The sequence below is a fragment of the Drosophila miranda genome, assembly GCF_003369915.1.
Source record: "Drosophila miranda strain MSH22 chromosome Y unlocalized genomic scaffold, D.miranda_PacBio2.1 Contig_Y1_pilon, whole genome shotgun sequence".
Classification (NCBI taxonomy): domain Eukaryota; kingdom Metazoa; phylum Arthropoda; class Insecta; order Diptera; family Drosophilidae; genus Drosophila; species Drosophila miranda.
This window is the reverse complement of record NW_022881603.1, coordinates 33,484,817-33,507,103: the sequence shown is the minus strand read 5'-3', so window position 1 is coordinate 33,507,103 and position 22,287 is coordinate 33,484,817. Positions and strand designations below refer to the sequence as shown.

At 38.6% G+C, this 22,287-nt stretch overlaps 3 protein-coding genes and 2 pseudogenes across 3 annotated transcripts; 2 read left to right on the top strand and 3 right to left on the bottom strand.

Moving 5' to 3' along the window:
- Positions 1–1,712: 1,712 nt before the first annotated feature.
- LOC117190336 (THO complex subunit 5-like) lies at positions 1,713–9,296 on the bottom strand. Its single transcript, XM_033395416.1, has 5 exons — positions 9,217–9,296; positions 2,646–3,357; positions 2,472–2,584; positions 2,320–2,407; positions 1,713–2,249 (listed from the first exon to the last, which is right to left on the bottom strand). The coding sequence occupies exons 2-5, from the start codon at positions 2,784–2,786 to the stop codon at positions 1,728–1,730; spliced, it is 864 nt and encodes a 287-aa protein (XP_033251307.1). The 5' UTR covers positions 2,787–3,357; positions 9,217–9,296; the 3' UTR covers positions 1,713–1,727.
- LOC117190341 lies at positions 5,321–6,365 on the top strand (annotated as a pseudogene).
- Positions 9,297–12,064: 2,768 nt separating the features above from the next.
- On the bottom strand, positions 12,065–14,397 carry LOC117190331 (THO complex subunit 5-like). Its single transcript, XM_033395409.1, has 6 exons — positions 14,285–14,397; positions 13,431–14,225; positions 13,260–13,369; positions 13,108–13,195; positions 12,501–13,031; positions 12,065–12,441 (listed from the first exon to the last, which is right to left on the bottom strand). The coding sequence occupies exons 2-6, from the start codon at positions 13,569–13,571 to the stop codon at positions 12,199–12,201; spliced, it is 1,113 nt and encodes a 370-aa protein (XP_033251300.1). The 5' UTR covers positions 13,572–14,225; positions 14,285–14,397; the 3' UTR covers positions 12,065–12,198.
- A 2,155-nt stretch (positions 14,398–16,552) lies between these two features.
- Positions 16,553–17,109, top strand: LOC117191628 (uncharacterized protein C6orf136 homolog). Its single transcript, XM_033396441.1, has 2 exons — positions 16,553–16,620; positions 16,680–17,109. Exons 1-2 carry the CDS (start codon positions 16,553–16,555, stop codon positions 17,107–17,109), a joined length of 498 nt encoding a protein of 165 aa, XP_033252332.1.
- A 111-nt stretch (positions 17,110–17,220) lies between these two features.
- LOC117191627 lies at positions 17,221–21,536 on the bottom strand (annotated as a pseudogene).
- Positions 21,537–22,287: the final 751 nt, after the last annotated feature.

Below are 22,287 nucleotides of genomic sequence, written 5' to 3'. Positions count from 1 at the left end.
TCTGCGAACCACGCTTCCCAAACTCTTTGTTGAACCGCTGAACTATTCCATATACAGCCCAAACCTTATATTTCAGAACAATATTACCGGCAAGCACACAGTCGGTCTATACCACTTTGTTAAGCAAATTGCCATTCTTCGAACTGTGGGTCACTTAAAGTACGCCTACGTTAAGTTTGAGGTTCTTAAAATTACAAAGCATCCCGACGATTACACCGTGCGCATAAGGTAGCGCGTGAGGGGCATATCCGGCCTGAAGGTGATGTTCCAGTTCTGGAAATACAAGGTGTGGCAATTGAAGGAAGTACTGAAGGATCAGGAGGCATGGTACGATGGATTTTCCATATGCTACTTGGGAGAAAGCGGTCTAATAGAAAAACACGTTGTTGATAAAGTTATACCGGATGAGAGTCGAGAGTCTGTTGAAAATGCCTCTGCAATCACCCTGCCAACCGAGTCCCTGGCAGCGACAGCATCTCAGAAACTAAGCTGGCAATAAAACTGTAGCTAGATTTAAATGTTACTTATTTATTGCATTATTGCAATTATGCATTACATAATAAACAGCAACTGTGAAGATGTTTAGTAACTGCTTTTTTTTTTTTTTTACAAAATGCGTGTACGGAACCGTTTTTATACCCGATACTCAAAATGAGTATTGGGGTATATTAGATTTGTGGTAAAAGTGGATGTGTGTAACGTCCAGAAGGAATCGTTTCCGACCCCATAAAGTATATATATTCTTGATCAGCATCAATAGCCGAGTCGATTGAGCCATGTCTGTCTGTCCGTCTGACCGTCTGTCCGTCCGTCCGTCTGTCCGTCCCCTTCAGCGCCTAGTGCTCAAAGGCTATAAGAGCTAGAGCAACGATGTTTTGGACCCAGACTTCTGTGATATGTCACTGCTACAAAAATATTTCAAAACTTCGCCCCGCCCACTTCCGCCCCCACAAAGGACGAAAATCTGTGGCATCCACAATTTTAAAGATATGAGAAAACCAAAAACGTAGAATTGTAGAGAATGACCATATCTTTAAGACTGCGGAATCTGAATTGGATCGTATTATTATAGCCAGCATCAAGAAAACAATTTCATTTTTTCTCGACCTGTCTCTCTCTAACACACACGTAGCATAGGCGGCTTTGCTTAAAGTAAAACATTAGCGCCTAGATCTCAGAGACTATAAAAGCTAGAGCAACCAAATTTGGTATCCACACTCCTAATATATCGGACCGAGACGAGTTTGTTTCAAAATTTCGCCACACCCCCTTCCGCCCCCGCAAAGGATGAAAATCTGGGGATATTCACAAATCTCAGAGACTATTAAGGCTAGAGTAACCAAATTTGGTATCCGCACTCCTGTTAGATCTTACTATAAAACGTATATCTCAAAATTTCACCCCACCCTTTTCCGCCCCCACAAAGGACGAAAATCTGTTGCATCCACAATATTGCACATTCAAGAAAACTAAAAACGCAGAATCATAGATAATGACCATATCTATCAGATTGCTGAATCTGGATCAGATCAGATCATTTTTATAGCCAATAGGAACAAATCAATTTGCAGTGGCTACGCAGCGCCCGACGTCACGCTCAGACTGATTTTCTGTCTCTCTCGCACGCACTCTTTGTCGTGTCGTTTAATATTAGCGGCGTCTGCTGGAAGAGAGCCATACTGACTTAGTATCGGGTATAACTGTAGAGTTGCGGTGTCCGCAGTAACTCACAACGTTCCCCCTCGACCGTTCCAATGCACACTCAATATCCAGAGTGGCATTTCCAATGGATAATTACTCGGTATTCGAATGAAACACTCCATTTTGGCAGAACCACGAACAATCACAGCACGATAGGAATTATATGTTATGCCCTTATCATCCGGAGAAATGTTTAGTACGTCTGAATTTTGGGCTAGGAATTCCTCGAGAGTGATCGCCGTCCACTGCACTAGGCTGCAAGACAAGGCCGCAGGATAGACATTTTCTTTTAGTGCATACAAATCGATGTCCTTGTTAGTCAGACCACGTGTTTGCTGACTTAGATTTAACCAAGAGTTGCAGCGCCGTGTAATGCGAGCTATGGTCTCCCGCATGCTTTTATTCAAGTTCAGCTCATGCTTATACAACATCGAGCTGTTGACTGTTGGTATAGAGCATATACTTTGTAACCAACAGTATGCTTTTCCAAAGTCCTTAGACTCCAGATATTGTATACATTCCTCTGGTGTCAGATCCTTATTCTGTAACTAACGCAAATATATAATTTTATGATTCATACATATATATAGGAAAATTATAGCTTGTTGCTTGTCTTACATCGTATTGAATACCGGGTATAGGTATTTCATTACCCAAATCGTTTGCAACCAAATGCCGAAGGAGATGCTGAACGAAATTAGTATCCCTAAAAACATGAAAATGTTTTAAAATATAGTTGCTGCTAAAGCAATTCACTCGCTAAAACTTACCCTTGATGGTTTGTATTATTGGAAATGCTCAATTGAGGCCATGCTGTCGCACATTTAATTTGTTCGAAATAGCGAATAATCAACACCAGTTGAATCGAGCCAGCAGAGCCAAGCTAGAGACCGTTCGAACGTTAAGGTATTTTTCTATAGTCGTATGTTTTGGTTTAATCTTACCGTGATGCGAATGTGCAGAGGATGAGGACTTAATTCTTTGTTCAAAGGATTTTCCTCAGGCTTTCCCGACAATTCAATGTCCCTTTCAGAGTAGTCGCGCCTTGCTTTTGGGTTTTGCTTTAGGTTTGTCAACTCCTGCATCTGAGCTTCACTTTTATATCCTACCACTTCAACATTGAATGATGGCTCATCGCTCGCACGTTGAAGGCATTGCAGGTTGATGAATAATATATAAAGAGGCTTGGGCAGATATTTGACCACAGCACTAAGCTTCCATTCAACATCAAGATTATTTAAGATTCTCTTGTTGCAGCTCCTTTTTGGAGTTCTTCAATGAGCTTTTCTGTTCATCCAGGTCTTTCCTTAAACGCAGATCACACTCTAAGCGCTGCAAATGCTTGTAGTGCTCCGATTCTGGTTTCACTTTACTATCTTCAATTCCCGGCAATTTGGTAAAATACTCAGTGTCTGAGAGCAGGACCAACTTGGAGTCACGACTCTGGAATTTCTCGCCACGCACGATGTCCTTTTTCAAGTGGCTCACTTCGTACAGAAGATTTTGCAATTGCAACCGTCTTATGTCCACTTTACATTTTTCCAAGTGTAATTTATCCCGTCCAGACTTTATTTTCTGTTTAACTTCTCGATTTGCATGCTTTAATGCAACAAATTTCAATGCCGCCGCAGTTCGCAATGTGTCTGAGTTCTGCCCCTGCATACAAAAATAATGAAAATAAGGAACCAACGACTTTGCAGCTTGTTAACACTTACGCTCTTTTTTATTTTTAATATTTCCCCGATGATATCTTCCAGCTGCTGAAACTGCGTATTTAAAATAGCCTCCACTTCACTTAATAATATATTTATTCGGAAGCTAAACAAAAGTGTGCCGCGGATTTATTGTTAAAATATAATGTCCGACCATCAGAAATAAACCCAAATATACCATAGATATACCGACGAATTCAAGTTCTATTGTACTATTCCCCGTTTTTGATATTCCGTCGAATATTACTAGCTAGGTAGATCTCTCAGTCCTGCCCACATAATTTTATCCAATAAATTAATCATTTTTCTACTTGACTGGTTTGTTTTAAATACTTGACTTATTTTCTTGCTACGGCGATTGCTGGTTTTTTTTCCAACAACAATATAGCGTCTCGTTATGATGAAAAAACGAATTTAGCCCACTTAAGCCCCCTCTATTTAAATAGTTCACCTTCTTCAGGTAAATGGCAGAAAATATTAACGATTGTAAATTCTTCTTGTAGATTCAGGCCATCTTTCATCTGAAATTAAAAATAACAACGCTAACTTTCACCTGAACTGCGCTAAAATGATTAAAATTTCATTATTTTCGGCCCCTTGGCTTATAATAGGTTAATTGTTCTCCGTAAATGATTCGAAACAATATATTCGATTTTGATATTCCGTCGAATATTACTAGCTATTAATTTAATTAAAAATAAGAATACAGACTCGTACCTAGTGAATGATATTCACAACATAGTTAACCAATCAGACATTCAGAAACTTGACATTCTATGGGTCCCTGGTCACAAGGGTGTGGCCATCAACGAAAAGACTGACATAGCAGCAAAGGCTGCTACAAGTGAGCGGTTTACAATAAATATAAAATACAGCTACAAGGAGGCTCAAAGAGAAATTAGGAACTTTTTAGTATACAAATGGAATGAGGAATACAGGACGAAGTGTAGGACGAAGGGATCCAGCCTCATAGACATATTTCCAGACATACCCAGTAAACCCTGGCATTTTTCTCTTAAATGGAATGCTAAAAGCATCAAGACCATTAACAGACCTATGACGGGACACACATACGACAAAGTCTTCCTACACAGAATCAAAGCAATTGACTCAAATATCTGAGAAACGTGCAATGTAACTGAATATGCCGAACACCTGATCTTCGATTGCCAAAGATTTGCCGGGCTCAGAAGGAAATTTAAAATCTTTAAATATTATAACAATTTACATCAATTATTAATCAAAAAAGAGCCGCTACATCTCAGAAAGCTGGCAATCTTCATCAAAACTGCTGACTTAAACTTTTGACCGCTTTTTTCTTCATCATGTTATAAAGTAATTTCAGTTTATTTTCTAAAACAGTTAAGTAATTTTCCTCTTTTTTTTATATACCGACCTGTCAAACTCGCCAAACTACATCACCAGTATCTGATCAATGTGGCTACAGTGCTACGATCAAAATTCCGATCATCCTTGAGATGATTTAAAACCAAAAAAAAAACGAGGGGGAACGTTGTGATTTGAAAAATCTAGGTATTTCTGGTCGACATGAATTTTCTTTGGATCTATTTTTGTTAGGTATTACTCTACCACAGCTGGGTGGCACTTTTTGGCACAAATAGTTCAACAGCTTTTCGACTGGTGCGACAATAATTTAGACTAGAGTGGTCTTGAGTATAGTCGCATACGGGAAATATCACATAAAAATATGGATACTTATTTCCATTATCCAACTATGATTCTAACGACGTTGGATCACTGAAACTACAAAAAAATAGTGTAAACTGTCTCCGAGTTCAGAAAGTTCCGTTGAGATATCCCAAAAAAACTATCACATCACCTCACACTTTTATTGTACAAAATATTTATATTGATATACATATGACCATATGATTTTTCGATTCCAAATAAACTTGGTTACCACACGAGCACGTCTAAAAAAGATTAAAAACCCCACAATTTAAACGCTGAGTAAAACCAGATGAAGAATTTAAACGTGATATTTGAACGGCAGAGTGACGCTTAAAAGGAAGAAACATTTAACATATTACGGGAAATACAGTTACCAGAGTCCGGTAAATTCGTCAATGGTCCTTGTCAAAATGATGCGAAATTTTGGAATTTTATCAATGAGAAAGAGCAATTTGATAAGCTTGTGGGGCTCCAAAGAACAGGCGTGGGCTTCCACAATGCGATTATACTCTCCTTGCACAGGATCATATAACTACAATTGGCTAAAATGTGAAGGTAGTAGCGTAATGCAACCGAAACGAAGTTTTCACGAAAACAGTAATGTACAAACATCCGCCGAAGAGAAGGAAAATGTTCGAAAGCCTGAAGATCTGGAGCGAGCCTAAGAAGTTCTGCGAACCACGCTTCCCAAACTCTTTGTTGAACCGCTGAACTATTCCATATACAGCCCAAACCTTATATTTCAGAACAATATTACCGGCAAGCACACAGTCGGTCTATACCACTTTGTTAAGCAAATTGCCATTCTTCGAACTGTGGGTCACCTAAAGTACGCCTACGTTAAGTTTGAGGTTCTTAAAATTACAAAGCATCCCGACGATTACACCGTGCGCATAAGGTGGCGCGTGAGGGGCATATCCGGCCTGAAGGTGATGTTCCAGTTCTGGAAATACAAGGTGTGGCAATTGAAGGAAGTACTGAAGGATCAGGAGGCATGGTACGATGGATTTTCCATATGCTACTTGGGAGAAAGCGGTCTAATAGAAAAACACGTTGTTGATAAAGTTATGCCGGATGAGAGTCGAGAGTATGTTGAAAATGCCTCTGCAATCACCCTGCCAACCGAGTCCCTGGCAGCGACAGCATCTCAGAAACTAAGCTGTCAATAAAACTGTAGCTAGATTTAAATGTTACTTATTTATTGCATTATTGCAATTATGCATTACATAATAAACAGCAACTGTGAAGATGTTTAGTAACTGCTTTTTTTTTTTTTTTTACAAAATGCGTGTACGGAACCGTTTTTATACCCGATACTCAAAATGAGTATTGGGGTATATTAGATTTGTGGTAAAAGTGGATGTGTGTAACGTCCAGAAGGAATCGTTTCCGACCCCATAAAGTATATATATTCTTGATCAGCATCAATAGCCGAGTCGATTGAGCCATGTCTGTCTGTCCGTCTGACCGTCTGTCCGTCCGTCCGTCTGTCCGTCCCCTTCAGCGCCTAGTGCTCAAAGGCTATAAGAGCTAGAGCAACGATGTTTTGGACCCAGACTTCTGTGATATGTCACTGCTACAAAAATATTTCAAAACTTCGCCCCGCCCACTTCCGCCCCCACAAAGGACGAAAATCTGTGGCATCCACAATTTTAAAGATATGAGAAAACCAAAAACGTAGAATTGTAGAGAATGACCATATCTTTAAGACTGCGGAATCTGAATTGGATCGTATTATTATAGCCAGCATCAAGAAAACAATTTCATTTTTTCTCGCCCTGTCTCTCTCTAACACACACGTAGCATAGGCGGCTTTGCTTAGAGTAAAACATTAGCGCCTAGATCTCAGAGACTATAAAAGCTAGAGCAACCAAATTTGGTATCCACACTCCTAATATATCGGACCGAGACGAGTTTGTTTCAAAATTTCGCCACACCCCCTTCCGCCCCCGCAAAGGATGAAAATCTGGGGATATTCACAAATCTCAGAGACTATTAAGGCTAGAGTAACCAAATTTGGTATCCGCACTCCTGTTAGATCTTACTATAAAACGTATATCTCAAAATTTCGCCCCACCCTTTTCCGCCCCCACAAAGAACGAAAATCTGTTGCATCCACAATATTGCACATTCAAGAAAACTAAAAACGCAGAATCATAGATAATGACCATATCTATCAGATTGCTGAATCTGGATCAGATCAGATCATTTTTATAGCCAATAGGAACAAATCAATTTGCAGTGGCTACGCAGCGCCCGACGTCACGCTCAGACTGATTTTCTGTCTCTCTCGCACGCACTCTTTGTCGTGTCGTTTAATATTAGCGGCGTCTGCCGGAGGAGAGCCATACTGACTTAGTATCGGGTATAACTGTAGAGTTGCGGTGTCCGCAGTAACTCACAACGTTCCCCCTCGTTTTATGTATTTATATGGACGCAATCGGCATTGTTTTGCAAATGCACTTATATAAGGCTTTTCCTTGGTGTATTCTATAGTCGTCTGCATTGAGCCTTCTGTCTCCAGAAAGATGTTAAAACTATAAATAGTTCGGAAAAGCTGAGCGTACAGAATACGATAATTTGCTTCCAGCTGTTGGGGTTGCAATGAGTTGGTCCAGTACTCCATCATCTACAAAATGGTATCAAAATAAGCTTATATATAACGCATGGAAGTCTGAACAAACTAACCTTGATAGCTGCATCATTCTGCGATGTACGGCGACCGTTCCAATGCACACTCAATATCCAGAGTGGCATTTCCAATGGATAATTCCTCGGTATTCGAATGAAACACTCCATTTTGGCAGAACCACGAACAATCACAGCACGATAGGAATTATATGTTATGCCCTTATCATCCGGAGAAATGTTTAGTACGTCTGAATTTTGGGCTAGGAATTCCTCGAGAGTGATCGCCGTCCACTGCACTAGGCTGCAAGACAAGGCCGCAGGATAGACATTTTCTTTTAGTGCATACAAATCGATGTCCTTGTTAGTCAGACCACGTGTTTGCTGACTTAGATTTAACCAAGAGTTGCAGCGCCGTGTAATGCGAGCTATGGTCTCCCGCATGCTTTTATTCAAGTTCAGCTCATGCTTATACAACATCGAGCTGTTGACTGTTGGTATAGAGCATATACTTTGTAACCAACAGTATGCTTTTCCAAAGTCCTTAGACTCCAGATATTGTATACATTCCTCTGGTGTCAGATCCTTATTCTGTAACTAACGCAAATATATAATTTTATGATTCATACATATATATAGGAAAATTATAGCTTGTTGCTTGTCTTACATCGTATTGAATACCGGGTATAGGTATTTCATTACCCAAATCGTTTGCAACCAAATGCCGAAGGAGATGCTGAACGAAATTAGTATCCCTAAAAACATGAAAATGTTTTAAAATATAGTTGCTGCTAAAGCAATTCACTCGCTAAAACTTACCCTTGATGGTTTGTATTATTGGAAATGCTCAATTGAGGCCATGCTGTCGCACATTTAATTTGTTCGAAATAGCGAATAATCAACAGTTGAATCGAGCCAGCAGAGCCAAGCTAGAGACCGTTCAAACGTTAAGGTATTTTTCTATAGTCGTATGTTTTGGTTTAATCTTACCGTGATGCGAATGTGCAGAGGATGAGGACTTAATTCTTTGTTCAAAGGATTTTCCTCAGGCTTTCCCGACAATTCAATCTCCCTTTCAGAGTAGTCGCGCCTTGCTTTTGGGTTTTGCTTTAGGTTTGTCAACTCCTGCATCTGAGCTTCACTTTTATATCCTACCACTTCAACATTGAATGATGGCTCATCGCTCGCACGTTGAAGGCATTGCAGGTTGACGAATAATATATAAAGAGGCTTGGGCAGATATTTGACCACAGCACTAAGCTTCCATTCAACATCAAGATTATTTAAGATTCTCTTGTTGCAGCTCCTTTTTGGAGTTCTTCAATGAGCTTTTCTGTTCATCCAGGTCTTCCCTTAAACGCAGATCACACTCTAAGCGCTGCAAATGCTTGTAGTGCTCCGATTCTGGTTTCACTTTACTATCTTCAATTCCCGGCAATTTGAAAATAAGGAACCAACGACTTTGCAGCTTGTTAACACTTACGCTCTTTTTTACTTTTAATATTTCCCCGATGATATCTTCCAGCTGCTGAAACTGCGTATATAAAATAGCCTCCACTTCACTTAATAATATATTTATTCGGAAGCTAAACACAAGTGTGCCGCGGATTTATTGTTAAAATATAATGTCCGACCATCAGAAATAAACCCAAATATACCATAGATATACCGACGAATTCAAGTTCTATTGTACTATTCCCCGTTTTTGATATTCCGTCGAATATTACTAGCTAGGTAGATCTCTCAGTCCTGCCCACATAATTTTATCCAATAAATTAATCATTTTTCTACTTGACTGGTTTGTTTTAAATACTTGACTTATTTTCTTGCTACGGCGATTGCTGTTTTTTTTTCCAACAACAATATAGCGTCTCGTTATGATGAAAAAACGAATTTAGCCCACTTAAGCCCCCTCTATTTAAATAGTTCACCTTCTTCAGGTAAATGGCAGAAAATATTAACGATTGTAAATTCTTCTTGTAGATTCAGGCCATCTTTCATCTGAAATTAAAAATAACAACGCTAACTTTCACCTGAACTGCGCTAAAATGATTAAAATTTCATTATTTTCGGCCCCTTGGCTTATAATGGGTTAATTGTTCTCCGTAAATGATTCGAAACAATATATTCGATTTTGATATTCCGTCGAATATTACTAGCTATTAATTTAATTAAAAATAAGAATACAGACTCGTACCTAGTGAATGATATTCACAACATAGTTAACCCCTCAGACATTCAGAAACTTGACCTTCTATGGGTCCCTGGTCACAAGGGTGTGGCCATCAACGAAAAGACTGACATAGCAGCAAAGGCTGCTACAAGTGAGCGGTTTACAATAAATATAAAATACAGCTACAAGGAGGCTCAAAGAGAAATTAGGAACTTTTTAGTATACAAATGGAATGAGGACTACAGGACGAAGTGTAGGACGAAGGGATCCAGCCTCATAGACATATTTCCAGACATACCCAGTAAGCCCTGGCATTTTTCTCTTAAATAAAATGCTAAAAGCATCAAGACCATTAACAGACCTATGACGGGACACACATACGACAAAGTCTTCCTACACAGAATCAAAGCAATTGACTCAAATATCTGAGAAACGTGCAATGTAACTGAATATGCCGAACACCTGATCTTCGATTGCCAAAGATTTGCCGGGCTCAGAAGGAAATTTAAAATCTTTAAATATTATAACAATTTACATCAATTATTAATCAAAAAAGAGCCCGCTACATCTCAGAGAGCTGGCAATCTTCATCAAAACTGCTGACTTAAACTTTTGACCGCTTTTTTCTTCATCATGTTATAAAGTAATTTCAGTTTATTTTCTAAAACAGTTAAGTAATTTTCCTCTTTTTTTTATATACCGACCTGTCAAACTCGCCAAACTACATCACCAGTATCTGATCAATGTGGCTACAGTGCTACGATCAAAATTCCGATCATCCTTGAGATGATTTAAAACCAAAAAAAAAACGAGGGGGAACGTTGTGATTTGAAAAATCTAGGTATTTCTGGTCGACATGAATTTTCTTTGGATCTATTTTTGTTAGGTATTACTCTACCACAACTGGGTGGCACGTTTTGGCACAAATAGTTCAACAGCTTTTCGACTGGTGCGACAATAATTTAGACTAGCGTGGTCTTGAAGTATAGTCGCATACGGGAAATATCACATAAAAATATGGATACTTATTTCCATTATCCAACTATGATTCTAACGACGTTGGATCACTGAAACTACAAAAAAATAGTGTAAACTGTCTCCGAGTTCAGAAAGTTTCGTTGAGATATCCCAAAACAACTATCACATCACCTCACACTTTTATTGTACAAAATATTTATATCGATATACATATGACCATATGATTTTTCGATTCCAAATAAACTTGGTTACAACACGAGCACGTCTAAAAAAGATTAAAAACCCCACAATTTAAACGCTGAGTAAAACCAGATGAAGAATTTGAACGTGATATTTGAACGGCAGAGTGACGCTTAAAAGGAAGAAACATTTAACATATTACGGGAAATACAGTTACCAGAGTCCGGTAAATTCGTCAATGGTCCTTGTCAAAATGATGCGAAATTTTGGAATTTTATCAATGAGAAAGAGCAATTTGATAAGCTTGTGGGGCTCCACAATGCGATTATACTCTCCTTGCACAGGATCATATAACTACAATTGGCTAAAATGTGAAGGTAGTAGCGTAATGCAACCGAAACGAAGTTTTCACGAAAACAGTAATGTACAAACATCCGCCAAAGAGAAGGAAAATGTTCGAAAGCCTGAAGATCTGGAGCGAGCCTAAGAAGTTCTGCGAACCACGCTTCCCAAACTCTTTGTTGAACCGCTGAACTATTCCATATACAGCCCAAACCTTATATTTCAGAACAATATTACCGGCAAGCACACAGTCGGTCTATACCACTTTGTTAAGCAAATTGCCATTCTTCGAACTGTGGGTCACTTAAAGTACGCCTACGTTAAGTTTGAGGTTCTTAAAATTACAAAGCATCCCGACGATTACACCGTGCGCATAAGGTAGCGCGTGAGGGGCATATCCGGCCTGAAGGTGATGTTCCAGTTCTGGAAATACAAGGTGTGGCAATTGAAGGAAGTACTGAAGGATCAGGAGGCATGGTACGATGGATTTTCCATATGCTACTTGGGAGAAAGCGGTCTAATAGAAAAACACGTTGTTGATAAAGTTATGCCGGATGAGAGTCGAGAGTATGTTGAAAATGCCTCTGCAATCACCCTGCCAACCGAGTCCCTGGCAGCGACAGCATCTCAGAAACTAAGCTGTCAATAAAACTGTAGCTAGATTTAAATGTTACTTATTTATTGCATTATTGCAATTATGCATTACATAATAAACAGCAACTGTGAAGATGTTTAGTAACTGCTTTTGATTTTTTTTTACAAAACCATATTCTTATATTTGTTTTTAGGTCCTTATTGTTTGAATGCGTGTACGGAACCCTTTTTTATGTATTTATATGGACGCAATCGGCATTGTTTTGCAAATGCACTTATATAAGGCTTTTCCTTGGTGTATTCTATAGTCGTCTGCATTGAGCCTTCTGTCTCCAGAAAGATGTCAAAACTATAAATAGTTCGGAAAAGCTGAGCGTACAGAATACGATAATTTGCTTCCAGCTGTTGGGGTTGCAATGAGTTGGTCCAGTACTCCATCATCTACAAAATGGTATCAAAATAAGCTTATATATAACGCATGGAAGTCTGAACAAACTAACCTTGATAGCTGCATTATTCTGCGATGTACGGCGACCGTTCCAATGCACACTCAATATCCAGAGTGGCATTTCCAATGGATAATTACTCGGTATTCGAATGAAACACTCCATTTTGGCAGAGCCACGAACAATCACAGCACGATAGGAATTGTATGTTATGCCCTTATCATCCGGAGAAATGTTTAGTACGTCTGAATTTTGGGCTAGGAATTCCTCGAGAGTGATCGCCGTCCACTGCACTAGTCTGCAAGACAAGGCCGCAGGATAGACATTTTCTTTTGGTGCATACAAATCGATGTCCTTGTTAGTCAGACCACGTATTTGCTGACTTAGATTTAACCAAGAGTTCCAGCGCCGTGTAATGCGAGCTATGGTCTCCCGCATGCTTTTATTCAAGTTCAGCTCATGCTTATACAACATCGAGCTGTTGACTGTTGGTATAGAGCATATACTTTGTAACCAACAGTATGCTTTTCCAAAGTCCTTAGACTCCAGATATTGTATACATTTCTCTGGTGTCAGATCCTTATTCTGTAACTAACGCAAATATATAATTTTATGATTCATACATATATATAGGAAAATTATAGCTTGTTGCTTGTCTTACATCGTATTGAATACCGGGTATAAGTATTTCATTACCCAAATCGTTTGCAAACAAATGCCGAAGGAGATGCTGAACGAAATTAGTATCCCTAAAAACATGAAAATGTTTTAAAATATAGTTGCTGCTAAAGCAATTCACTCGCTAAAACTTACCCTTGATGGTTTGTATTATTGGAAATGCTCAATTGAGGCCATGCTGTCGCACATTTAATTTGTTCGAAATAGCGAATAATCAACAGTTGAATCGAGCCAGCAGAGCCAAGCTAGAGACCGTTCGAACGTTAAGGTATTTTTCTATAGTCGTATGTTTTGGTTTAATCTTACCGTGATGCGAATGTGCAGAGGATGAGGACTTAATTCTTTGTTCAAAGGATTTTCCTCAGGCTTTCCCGACAATTCAATGTCCCTTTCAGAGTAGTCGCGCCTTGCTTTTGGGTTTTGCTTTAGGTTTGTCAACTCCTGCATCTGAGCTTCACTTTCATATCCTACCACTTCAACATTGAATGATGGCTCATCGCTCGCACGTTGAAGGCATTGCAGTTTGATGAATAATATATAAAGAGGCTTGGGCAGATATTTGACCACAGCACTAAGCTTCCATTCAACATCAAGAGAAAGCTGCAGTGCATCATGCAGCGGTTTCGTAGCACTCTTTAGGGTGCGTAGAGCTGGCGCGAATGAAACGTACCTATTATGTTGTTTAAGATTCTCTTGTTGCAGCTCCTTTTTGGAGTTCTTCAATGAGCTTTTCTGTTCATCCAGGTCTTTCCTTAAACGCAGTTCACAATCTAAGCGCTGCAAATGCTTGTAGTGCTCCGATTCTGGTTTCACTTTACTATCTTCAATTCCCGGCAATTTGGTAAAATACTCAGTGTCTGAGAGCAGGACCAACTTGGAGTCACGACTCTGGAATTTCTCGCAACGCACGATGTCCTTTTTCAAGTGGCTCACTTCGTACAGAAGATTTTGCAATTGCAACCGACTTATGTCCACTTTACATTTTTCCAAGTGTAAGTTATCCCGTCCAGACTTTATTTTCTGTTTAACTTCTCGATTTGCATGCTTTAATGCAACAAATTTCAATGCCGCCGCAGTTCGCAATGTGTCTGAGTTCTGCCCCTGCATACAAAAATAAGGAAAATAAGGAACCAACGACTTTGCAGCTTGTTAACACTTACGCTCTTTTTTACTTTTAATATTTCCCCGATGATATCTTCCAGCTGCTGAAACTGCGTATTTAAAATAGCCTCCACTTCACTTAATAATATATTTATTCGGAAGCTAAACAAAAGTGTGCCGCGGATTTATTGTTAAAATATAATGTCCGACCATCAGAAATATACCCAAATATACCATAGATATACCGACGAATTCAAGTTCTATTGTACTATTCCCCGTTTTTGATATTCCGTCGAATATTACTAGCTAGGTAGATCTCTCAGTCCTGCCCACATAATTTTATCCAATAAATTAATCAATTTTCTACTTGACTGGTTTGTTTTAAATACTTGACTTATTTTCTTGCTACGGCGATTGCTGTTTTTTTTTCCAACAACAATATAGCGTCTCGTTATGATGAAAAAACGAATTTAGCCCACTTAAGCCCCCTCTATTTAAATAGTTCACCTTCTTCAGGTAAATGGCAGAAAATATTAAGGATTGTAAATTGTTCTTGTAGATTCAGGCCATCTTTTATCTGAAATTAAAAATAACAACGCTAACTTTCACCTGAACTGCGCTTAAATGATTAAAATTTCATTTTTTTCGGCCCCTTGGCTTATAATAGGTTAATTGTTCTCCGTAAAGGATTCGAAACAATATTTTCGATTTTGATATTCCGTCGAATATTACTAGCTATTAATTTAATTAAAAATAAGAATACAGACTCGTACCTAGTGAATGATATTCACAACATAGTTAACCAATCAGACATTCAGAAACTTGACATTCTATGGGTCCCTGGTCACAAGGGTGTGGCCATCAACGAAAAGACTGACATAGCAGCAAAGGCTGCTACAAGTGAGGGGTTTACAATAAATATAAAATACAGCTACAAGGAGGCTCAAAGAGAAATTAGGAACTTTTTAGTATACAAATGGAATGAGGACTACAGGACGAAGTGTAGGACGAAGGGATCCAGCCTCATAGACATATTTCCAGACATACCCAGTAAACCCTGGCATTTTTCTCTTAAATAAAATGCTAAAAGCATCAAGACCATTAACAGACCTATGACGGGACACACATACGACAAAGTCTTCCTACACAGAATCAAAGCAATTGACTCAAATATCTGAGAAACGTGCAATGTAACTGAATATGCCGAACACCTGATCTTCGATTGCCAAAGATTTGCCGGGCTCAGAAGGAAATTTAAAATCTTTAAATATTATAACAATTTACATCAATTATTAATCAAAAAAGAGCCGCTACATCTCAGAGAGCTGGCAATCTTCATCAAAACTGCTGACTTAAACTTTTGACCGCTTTTTTCTTCATCATGTTATAAAGTAATTTCAGTTTATTTTCTAAAACAGTTAAGTAATTTTCCTCTTTTTTTTATATACCGACCTGTCAAACTCGCCAAACTACATCACCAGTATCTGATCAATGTGGCTACAGTGCTACGATCAAAATTCCGATCATCCTTGAGATGATTTAAAACCAAAAAAAAAACGAGGGGAACGTTGTGATTTGAAAAATCTAGGTATTTCTGGTCGACATGAATTTTCTTTGGATCTATTTTTGTTAGGTATTACTCTACCACAACTGGGTGGCACGTTTTGGCACAAATAGTTCAACAGCTTTTCGACTGGTGCGACAATAATTTAGACTAGAGTGGTCTTGAAGTATAGTCGCATACGGGAAATATCACATAAAAATATGGATACTTATTTCCATTATCCAACTATGATTCTAACGACGTTGGATCACTGAAACTACAAAAAAATAGTGTAAACTGTCTCCGAGTTCAGAAAGTTTCGTTGAGATATCCCAAAACAACTATCACATCACCTCACACTTTTATTGTACAAAATATTTATATCGATATACATATGACCATATGATTTTTCGATTCCAAATAAACTTGGTTACAACACGAGCACGTCTAAAAAAGATTAAAAACCCCACAATTTAAACGCTGAGTAAAACCAGATGAAGAATTTGAACGTGATATTTGAACGGCAGAGTGACGCTTAAAAGGAAGAAACATTTAACATATTACGGGAAATACAGTTACCAGAGTCCGGTAAATTCGTCAATGGTCCTTGTCAAAATGATGCGAAATTTTGGAATTTTATCAATGAGAAAGAGCAATTTGATAAGCTTGTGGGGCTCCACAATGCGATTATACTCTCCTTGCACAGGATCATATAACTACAATTGGCTAAAATGTGAAGGTAGTAGCGTAATGCAACCGAAACGAAGTTTTCACGAAAACAGTAATGTACAAACATCCGCCAAAGAGAAGGAAAATGTTCGAAAGCCTGAAGATCTGGAGCGAGCCTAAGAAGTTCTGCGAACCACGCTTCCCAAACTCTTTGTTGAACCGCTGAACTATTCCATATACAGCCCAAACCTTATATTTCAGAACAATATTACCGGCAAGCACACAGTCGGTCTATACCACTTTGTTAAGCAAATTGCCATTCTTCGAACTGTGGGTCACTTAAAGTACGCCTACGTTAAGTTTGAGGTTCTTAAAATTACAAAGCATCCCGACGATTACACCGTGCGCATAAGGTGGCGCGTGAGGGGCATATCCGGCCTGAAGGTGATGTTCCAGTTCTGGAAATACAAGGTGTGGCAATTGAAGGAAGTACTGAAGGATCAGGAGGCATGGTACGATGGATTTTCCATATGCTACTTGGGAGAAAGCGGTCTAATAGAAAAACACGTTGTTGATAAAGTTATGCCGGATGAGAGTCGAGAGTATGTTGAAAATGCCTCTGCAATCACCCTGCCAACCGAGTCCCTGCAGCGACAGCATCTCAGAAACTAAGCTGTCAATAAAACTGTAGCTAGATTTAAATGTTACTTATTTATTGCATTATTGCAATTATGCATTACATAATAAACAGCAACTGTGAAGATGTTTAGTAACTGCTTTTGATTTTTTTTTACAAAACCATATTCTTATATTTGTTTTTAGGTCCTTATTGTTTGAATGCGTGTACGGAACCCTTTTTTATGTATTTATATGGACGCAATCGGCATTGTTTTGCAAATGCACTTATATAAGGCTTTTCCTTGGTGTATTCTATAGTCGTCTGCATTGAGCCTTCTGTCTCCAGAAAGATGTCAAAACTATAAATAGTTCGGAAAAGCTGAGCGTACAGAATACGATAATTTGCTTCCAGCTGTTGGGGTTGCAATGAGTTGGTCCAGTACTCCATCATCTACAAAATGGTATCAAAATAAGCTTATATATAACGCATGGAAGTCTGAACAAACTAACCTTGATAGCTGCATTATTCTGCGATGTACGGCGACCGTTCCAATGCACACTCAATATCCAGAGTGGCATTTCCAATGGATAATTACTCGGTATTCGAATGAAACACTCCATTTTGGCAGAGCCACGAACAATCACAGCACGATAGGAATTGTATGTTATGCCCTTATCATCCGGAGAAATGTTTAGTACGTCTGAATTTTGGGCTAGGAATTCCTCGAGAGTGATCGCCGTCCACTGCACTAGGCTGCAAGACAAGGCCGCAGGATAGACATTTTCTTTTGGTGCATACAAATCGATGTCCTTGTTAGTCAGACCACGTATTTGCTGACTTAGATTTAACCAAGAGTTCCAGCGCCGTGTAATGCGAGCTATGGTCTCCCGCATGCTTTTATTCAAGTTCAGCTCATGCTTATACAACATCGAGCTGTGGACTGTTGGTATAGAGCATATACTTTGTAACCAACAGTATGCTTTTCCAAAGTCCTTAGACTCCAGATATTGTATACATTCCTCTGGTGTCAGATCCTTATTCTGTAACTAACGCAAATATATAATTTTATGATTCATACATATATATAGGAAAATTATAGCTTGTTGCTTGTCTTACATCGTATTGAATACGGGTATAAGTATTTCATTACCCAAATCGTTTGCAAACAAATGCCGAAGGAGATGCTGAACGAAATTAGTATCCCTAAAAACATGAAAATGTTTTAAAATATAGTTGCTGCTAAAGCAATTCACTCGCTAAAACTTACCCTTGATGGTTTGTATTATTGGAAATGCTCAATTGAGGCCATGCTGTCGCACATTTAATTTGTTCGAAATAGCGAATAATCAACAGTTGAATCGAGCCAGCAGAGCCAAGCTAGAGACCGTTCGAACGTTAAGGTATTTTTCTATAGTCGTATGTTTTGGTTTAATCTTACCGTGATGCGAATGTGCAGAGGATGAGGACTTAATTCTTTGTTCAAAGGATTTTCCTCAGGCTTTCCCGACAATTCAATGTCCCTTTCAGAGTAGTCGCGCCTTGCTTTTGGGTTTTGCTTTAGGTTTGTCAACTCCTGCATCTGAGCTTCACTTTCATATCCTACCACTTCAACATTGAATGATGGCTCATCGCTCGCACGTTGAAGGCATTGCAGTTTGATGAATAATATATAAAGAGGCTTGGGCAGATATTTGACCACAGCACTAAGCTTCCATTCAACATCAAGAGAAAGCTGCAGTGCATCATGCAGCGGTTTCGTAGCACTCTTTAGGGTGCGTAGAGCTGGCGCGAATGAAACGTACCTATTATGTTGTTTAAGATTCTCTTGTTGCAGCTCCTTTTTGGAGTTCTTCAATGAGCTTTTCTGTTCATCCAGGTCTTTCCTTAAACGCAGTTCACAATCTAAGCGCTGCAAATGCTTGTAGTGCTCCGATTCTGGTTTCACTTTACTATCTTCAATTCCCGGCAATTTGGTAAAATACTCAGTGTCTGAGAGCAGGACCAACTTGGAGTCACGACTCTGGAATTTCTCGCAACGCACGATGTCCGTTTTCAAGTGGCTCACTTCGTACAGAAGATTTTGCAATTGCAACCGACTTATGTCCACTTTACATTTTTCCAAGTGTAAGTTATCCCGTCCAGACTTTATTTTCTGTTTAACTTCTCGATTTGCATGCTTTAATGCAACAAATTTCAATGCCGCCGCAGTTCGCAATGTGTCTGAGTTCTGCCCTGCATACAAAAATAAGGAAAATAAGGAACCAACGACTTTGCAGCTTGTTAACACTTACGCTCTTTTTTACTTTTAATATTTCCCCGATGATATCTTCCAGCTGCTGAAACTGCGTATTTAAAATAGCCTCCACTTCACTTAATAATATATTTATTCGGAAGCTAAACAAAAGTGTGCCGCGGATTTATTGTTAAAATATAATGTCCGACCATCAGAAATATACCCAAATATACCATAGATATACCGACGAATTCAAGTTCTATTGTACTATTCCCCGTTTTTGATATTCCGTCGAATATTACTAGCTAGGTAGATCTCTCAGTCCTGCCCACATAATTTTATCCAATAAATTAATCAATTTTCTACTTGACTGGTTTGTTTTAAATACTTGACTTATTTTCTTGCTACGGCGATTGCTGTTTTTTTTTTTCCAACAACAATATAGCGTCTCGTTATGATGAAAAACGAATTTAGCCCACTTAAGCCCCCTCTATTTAAATAGTTCACCTTCTTCAGGTAAATGGCAGAAAATATTAAGGATTGTAAATTGTTCTTGTAGATTCAGGCCATCTTTTATCTGAAATTAAAAATAACAACGCTAACTTTCACCTGAACTGCGCTTAAATGATTAAAATTTCATTTTTTTCGGCCCCTTGGCTTATAATAGGTTAATTGTTCTCCGTAAAGGATTCGAAACAATATTTTCGATTTTGATATTCCGTCGAATATTACTAGCTATTAATTTAATTAAAAATAAGAATACAGACTCGTACCTAGTGAATGATATTCACAACATAGTTAACCAATCAGACATTCAGAAACTTGACATTCTATGGGTCCCTGGTCACAAGGGTGTGGCCATCAACGAAAAGACTGACATAGCAGCAAAGGCTGCTACAAGTGAGGGGTTTACAATAAATATAAAATACAGCTACAAGGAGGCTCAAAGAGAAATTAGGAACTTTTTAGTATACAAATGGAATGAGGACTACAGGACGAAGTGTAGGACGAAGGGATCCAGCCTCATAGACATATTTCCAGACATACCCAGTAAGCCCTGGCATTTTCTCTTAAATAAAATGCTAAAAGCATCAAGACCATTAACAGACCTATGACGGGACACACATACGACAAAGTCTTCCTACACAGAATCAAAGCAATTGACTCAAATATCTGAGAAACGTGCAATGTAACTGAATATGCCGAACACCTGATCTTCGATTGCCAAAGATTTGCCGGGCTCAGAAGGAAATTTAAAATCTTTAAATATTATAACAATTTACATCAATTATTAATCAAAAAAGAGCCGCTACATCTCAGAGAGCTGGCAATCTTCATCAAAACTGCTGACTTAAACTTTTGACCGCTTTTTTCTTCATCATGTTTATAAAGTAATTTCAGTTTATTTTCTAAAACAGTTAAGTAATTTTCCTCTTTTTTTTATATACCGACCTGTCAAACTCGCAAACTACATCACCAGTATCTGATCAATGTGGCTACAGTGCTACGATCAAATTCCGATCATCCTTGAGATGATTTAAAACCAAAAAAAAAACGAGGGGGAACGTTGTGATTTGAAAAATCTAGGTATTTCTGGTCGACATGAATTTTCTTTGATCTATTTTGTTAGGTATTACTCTACCACAGCTGGGTGGCACGTTTTGGCACAAATAGTTCAACAGCTTTTCGACTGGTGCGACAATAATTTAGACTAGAGTGGTCTTGAGTATAGTCGCATACGGGAAATATCACATAAAAATATGGATACTTATTTCCATTATCCAACTATGATTCTAACGAGTTGGATCACTGAAACTACAAAAAAATAGTGTAAACTGTCTCCGAGTTCAGAAAGTTCCGTTGAGATATCCCAAAAAACTATCACATCACCTCACACTTTTATTGTACAAAATATTTATATTGATATACATATGACCATATGATTTTTCGATTCCAAATAAACTTGGTTACCACACGAGCACGTCTAAAAAAGATTAAAAACCCCACAATTTAAACGCTGAGTAAAACCAGATGAAGAATTTAAACGTGATATTTGAACGGCAGAGTGACGCTTAAAGGAAGAAACATTTAACATATTACGGGAAATACAGTTACCAGAGTCGGTAAATTCGTCAATGGTCCTTGTCAAAATGATGCGAAATTTGGAATTTTATCAATGAGAAAGAGCAAATTTGATAAGCTTGTGGGGCTCCACAATGCGATTATACTCTCCTTGCACAGGATCATATAACTACAATTGGCTAAAATGTGAAGGTAGTAGCGTAATGCAACCGAAACGAAGTTTTCACGAAAACAGTAATGTACAAACATCGCCAAAGAGAAGGAAAATGTTCGAAAGCCTGAAGATCTGGAGCGAGCCTAAGAAGTTCTGCGAACCACGCTTCCCAAACTCTTTGTTGAACCGCTGAACTATTCCATATACAGCCCAAACCTTATATTTCAGAACAATATTACGGCAAGCACACAGTCGGTCTATACCACTTTGTTAAGCAAATTGCCATTCTTCGAACTGTGGGTCACCTAAAGTACGCCTACGTTAATTTTTGAGGTTCTAAAATTACAAAGCATCCCGACGATTACACCGTGGCGCATAAGGTGGCGCGTGAGGGCATATCCCGCCTGAAGGTGATGTATCCAGTTCTGGAAATACAAGGTGTGGCAATTGAAGAAGTACTGAAGGATCAGGAGGCATGGTATGATGATGATTTTCCATATGCTACTTGGGAGGAAGCGGTCTAATAGAAAAACACGTTGTTGATAAAGTTATGCCGGATGAGAGTCGAGAGATATGTTGAAAATGCCTCTCAATCACCCTGCCAACCGAGTCCCTGGCAGCGACAGCATCTCAGAAACTAAGCTGTCAATAAAACTGTAGCTAGATTTAAATGTTACTTATTTATTGCATTATTGCAATTATGCATTACATAATAAACAGCAACTGTGAAGATGTTTAGTAACTGCTTTTGATTTTTTTTTA